General features: G+C 38.1%; 1 protein-coding gene across 1 annotated transcript in view; it reads right to left on the reverse strand.

The window, feature by feature from the left end:
* Positions 1–2,438: 2,438 nt before the first annotated feature.
* HELRODRAFT_188118 (hypothetical protein) overlaps positions 2,439–5,562 on the reverse strand; it is a gene marked incomplete at its 3' end in the record, with an annotated part of 6,067 nt that continues 2,943 nt past the window's right edge. The window contains exons 5-8 of the mRNA XM_009011594.1: positions 3,951–4,123; positions 3,576–3,647; positions 3,318–3,358; positions 2,439–2,735 (exon numbers count right to left, since the gene is read on the reverse strand). Coding sequence (XP_009009842.1) covers positions 2,440–2,735; positions 3,318–3,358; positions 3,576–3,647; positions 3,951–4,123 — 582 coding nt within the window. The remainder of the gene's footprint in view (positions 2,736–3,317; positions 3,359–3,575; positions 3,648–3,950; positions 4,124–5,562) is intronic.

The raw sequence follows: 5,562 nt of genomic DNA on the forward strand, positions 1-5,562 counted from the left end.
CACTACTAGTAACAGCAACGTTAGCCTTTTTACTATTATCAATACTAACATAATTTTCATCACCCTCATTAACATTAGTATTGCCAATATCATTACCATAACTATCCTTCTTCTTCTTCTTCTTATTACTATTATTACTGCTACTACTACTACTACTACTACTATCAACATCATCATCTTCATCATCGATGTTAGTCATCTCAACATCATCACTAAAGTAACTGACCACATCATCATCATCATCATCATCATCGTTGTCATCATCATCAGCACCAGTATTAGTAATACTACTAGTAGCAGCAGTAGTGGTAGTAGCAGCAGCAGTAGTAGTAATAGCAGTAGTAGTACTATTACTACAACCGCCAGTATCAATGGCGCTGTTGCTGTGGCTGCTGTGTCCAATGAAGCCAGCTGCAGCCACTAGATCGTCGATAGTTCCGAATCTCTGATTCGATTGGTCGTGATGGATTCTAGTATCAACGTTGTTGTTGTTGTTGTTGAGTTTGTTGTCTATGCTGCTGTTGTTGTTGTTGTTGACGACTATGTTGTCTACATTCGAAACAGAAGCACTACCTCTATCAGTGCTATTAGTAATGTCATAACTGCTGTTGTTGTTGCTGCTGCTGCTATTTATATTGTTATTATTGTTATTATTATTGATGTTATTAATGTCGTCGTCGTCGTTGTTGTTGTTGTTGTAGATCACATCAAACAACTCGCTCTCCTCGGGGACCAGAACAAAATCTCTAATGTTAAGAGGACGAATGACATCATCATTATTCTCGTTACCACCGTCATAAGGTCTCGGCCTAAAGACCAAAGTAGTAGTAAACGGCTGCCTAAACGTCGGCGACCTTGAAGCCGGCGAATCCAGCTGCTGCTGTAGCTGCTGCCGCTGCAGTTGCTGCCGCTGTCTACGCTGCTGCTGCTGCAACTGCAGCATCCGACTGCTGAATCTCCTGTAGCTACGATAGAGTTCTGAATCTTCTGTAGCAGCAGCAGCAGTAGTAGTAGTGCTAGTTGCGGCAGTAGTTGCAGTAGCAGCTGTGGCTGCAGCAGTAGTTGCAGTAGCAGCTGTGATACCATTACCACTGTTAATAGCTGCCTGGCTGAAGATGACGTCATTAATATTATTCGCGGTGATGGTAGTTGTAACAATGCTAGCACGGACGATGATCCTGATGGCAGTACCACCATTATTATTAGTAGTAGTAGCAGTAGTAGTAGGTGTAGTAGTAGTAATAGTAGTGGTAGTTTTGTTGTTTTCATTATTTTGGTTGGCTTGCATAACGCCATTAACAGCAGAAGTAGTGGCCACAGAAGAATTAGTAGTACAATTAGTAGCATTAGTATAAGTAGTAGCAATAGTATTATTAAAAGTAGCAGCAGCAGCAGCAACAGTAGTAGTAGTAGTAGTACTAGAAGTAGCAGTAGTAGCTGTAGTGTGAGTATTCAAATTTACAGTTCTAGTATCATTGCTAGAGCTGTGGTTGTCAGCGTTAAAATTATTAACATTGTACATATTAATATCTCTGCTTCCAGTAGTAGTAGTAGTAGTAGTAGTAGTAGTAGTAGTAGTAGTAGTAGTAGTAGTGGCTGTGGTAATAGTAGTAGTCCTGGCAGTATAGGTAGTAGTTACAGAGGGGGAAGTTCTAGCGTTGGTAGTAGTAGTAGTAGTAGTGGTGTTGTTGTCGTCATCGTCGTCGTCGTCGGTTGCATTGTTTAGATCGACCGTGAATCTTCGGGCCCTGTTTATCAGCAGTTGGCGTGCATGTGGTCTGAGGAGGAAATGGAGAATATTATCATCATCATCATCCTTATTCTCATCATCATCTTGTTCCTCCTCATCATCACCACTATCAACATCACAAACCAAAAAAAAACAAAACCAAATAAAACAAACCTAATATGGCCACCACCATCATCATTATTTCTGCTGGGAGCAGTTGTCGGCCTTAGCCTAGCGTAATCATCACCATCACCAGCACCACCATCGTCGTCGTCGTCATCATTATCATTATCGTCACCAACGGTTTCGGCATTAGGCATTCTCCAGCTAAATCTAGTGGCAGAATCACCACCACTACCCCCACTTCCAACATTATTATTATTATTACTATTATTATTACTATTATTACCAACACTACTACTACTACCACCACTAGCATTGCTAGCGTTGCTACTTCTATTAGCATTTATATAATTACTAAGGCTGAAAGCGAAACTACCGTTGTTACTACTACTACTATTACTAATATTGCGGTTATTATTATTATTATTGTTGTTGTTGTTGTTATTGTTGTTGTTGTCGTTATTGTTGCGTCTGTACCTTCCAATGAATCCGTCACCTTCTGGAAAGTACTGGAAGTGCATATCGTCCAAGAAGGCGGACTCGCTGAGTAGGAAATCCCGATTTGTTAGAGGACCCGATGGTCGGTGGCCGCGATTAAAGATGCTACTGCTGCTAGGAGCGCCGACGACAGGATCGTCGTCGTCGTCATCATCGCCACCACCATCCTCATCATCAGCCATGTTGTTGTTGTTGCTATTGCTGTTGAAACGGTTGCTGTTGTTGTTGATGATGTTGTTGTTAATGTTGTTGTTGTTGTCGTCGTCGTCGTCGTTGATGTTGTAGTCGGCGATGTTATCGTTGTTGTTGAGGTTGTGGTTGAATGGTCTGAAGCGTGACAGGCGGTAAGTGAACCGGCGGTAACTGTGGTCATGCTCTGGACCTGCTGTCAGGAATGATGAGGATGACGATGATGATATGAGGATGGCCGAGACGATGAAAGAGAATTGATGATGACGGTGATTGAGGTGATGGTGGAGACGATTGAGGCAGTGCTAATTAGGATTATGATGATGATTAAGATTAAGATTAAGATGGTGATGATGAATATTATTAAGATCAAGATGGTGATGATGATTATGATTAAGATCAAGATGGTGATGATGATTACGATCAAGATGGTGGTGATGACGATGATCAAGATGAAGATGATGGTGATGATGAAGATAAAGTTGATCAAGGCGATTAACACAGTAAATGAGAGGAAAATTTTGAAGATGATGACAAAGAAACCAAATATTAAACAAATTGAACCAATGAATAAATGAATAAGCAAATGAAAAGGTGAACGAATGAATGAATGGATGAATGAATGAATGAATGAATGAATGGATGAATGAATGAATGGATGAATGGATGAATGAATGGATGAATGAATGAATGAATGAATGAATGAATGAATGAATGAATGAATGAATGAATGATCAAACGAATGAATAAAAAACTCATTATTTTGATAAGCTCATACCTCTATTCATTGGCGGATCATACAAGGGCATTCTTGAAGTTCTATTTCATTGATGGCAATTATGACGTCATCACCATAATCACACACTCATTAGCATCATCATTAGCATCATCATTACCACCACAATAGTCATCCCCCCTCACGGCACTATTATCATCGCCATTCATATCATCATCAAAACGAACATCACTGACGTCATTATTATAAATATCATCATCAACATCATCCTAAAAACCATCATCATCGTCATCGACTCACCTCTTGCTGGCTGTCAATCCATTGGAGACCCCAGTGTACAACCAATTGCCAGTTGGATGAAATCGCAGCCATCTGATTGGTTGGTTGATTGATTAAAGGTATCGGTATATCGGTTGATTGACTGATTAGTTAATTGATTGACTTGACTATTTAATTGACTGGTCTAATAAATGAACGATTAACTGAACTATTGGTTTGACACTTAGCAGGATAAACATCAACAAAAAACAACAATCCCAGCAAGCAAGTTCGGCCAATGAACATCATTCAATTCCCAATAACAACCAATCAGTAGCAGCCCATTTTCAGTAACAACCAATCAGAACAAACCGGCCAGCAGGTCCCACCAATAACAGAACGCCAAAAAACACTAACCTAACTTTCTCATTCCTCGAAGTCACGCAAAGGAGATACGGCTTATCCTTACACCAGCTCCAGGCGTAAATTTTATCGTGCACTGCAATTAGCAGCAACTGCTCAGCCGGATGAAAACATAGCGAGCATATCGATCGTATGTCCGGGTACATCCAACTCTCACTGCACCCACTCTGGTTAGTGTGATTAGTGAAAATGGAGAGTAGATATCATAACAAGCAGATATTATAACCTCAGTGATAAATGTCATACAAACATTGGTATGTCTCAGGTTCATCAACAGCAGACACACAGTGTATGTAGACTTGCGGATTTTGTCAGTGCGGTTGGCCACAGATGCGGATTCGATAGCGTTATTTAATAAACGAAACGGCCCAGCAGAATTAAACTTTTAATTTTCAAAAATTTTCAGATTAACAAATTGTGTTCTTTCGTATGTTTGCATGTGTGTACGTGTGTGTGTGAGTATGTATGCGTATTTAATGGCCAATAGCTGAGTCTTTCTGGGGTTCAGTGTTGATAAAGCCAGGCGAGCAGCTTCTACTAATTACTCCAGCAGATTTGAATAAAGAAAGTTAATTGAATATTTTATGATTGAATGTTGTTCATAAAAACACACACACACACACACACACACATATACATACATGTATATGTAAATGTGTGTGAATATGTGTGTTATACAAAAGGTACGTGTAAAGTGTATCTATCTTTGATACTTAACAACTTAACACAAGTATTATTATCATCTTATATACACATAAACATATACAATACACACATATGTATATACAAATTAACCTACATATAATAATACAGTACATACACACACACATATATATATATGTATTGGTACGACCTACATATATATATATATATATATATATATATATATATATATATATATATATATATATATATCAAATCAAATCACTTTTATTCAATCAAACAAAACAAAAGCATGAATGATTCGGAGACCAAAAAAAGAAAATTAATTCTTGTGGGCTCGGCCACCGTGCAGCTCAAAATTGCTTCTCAATGATAAAATAAAATTGTCAATAGGAGAAAATGTATCAATGTTAATGAAATATGTACACACTTATATATATATATATATATACATATACATTATTATCCTTGAAAAACAGAACTTTTCGTAATTAAAAAATTTTTCAGTTTATTTTTAAAAAGATGCAAAGTGTTACAATCTTTAATTTCTTGTGGAATCGTCTCCCATATTCCTGGGCCGGTATGTATCAAACTCATGCAGAGTACTTTAATTCTGGCTGGTGGAGCATAAAAAAGTGGCGTGTGGCGTGTAGTTCTTGCTTGAATGGAAGTTCCAAAAGTGAAAAAGTTTCTAAAAAATGCCGGCAATTGCTGACGTAGAAATCTAAAAATGAATGTTGCAACGTGGTAGATGAACAAGTTTTTGATGTTGAGTATTTTCATCTCGAGATAATATTCACTTGTGTGACAATGAGGATGAAGATTTTTAAATATTCTGATGAATCGGTTTTGGCATTTTGTTAACTGTTTTAGATGAATGTCAAGACTGTTTCCCCAAATTACGTTGCAGTAGATGAGGTGAGGAAAGATTAACGAATAATAC

The sequence above is a fragment of the Helobdella robusta genome (genome assembly GCF_000326865.2).
Source record: "Helobdella robusta unplaced genomic scaffold HELROscaffold_1, whole genome shotgun sequence".
Taxonomy (NCBI): domain Eukaryota; kingdom Metazoa; phylum Annelida; class Clitellata; order Rhynchobdellida; family Glossiphoniidae; genus Helobdella; species Helobdella robusta.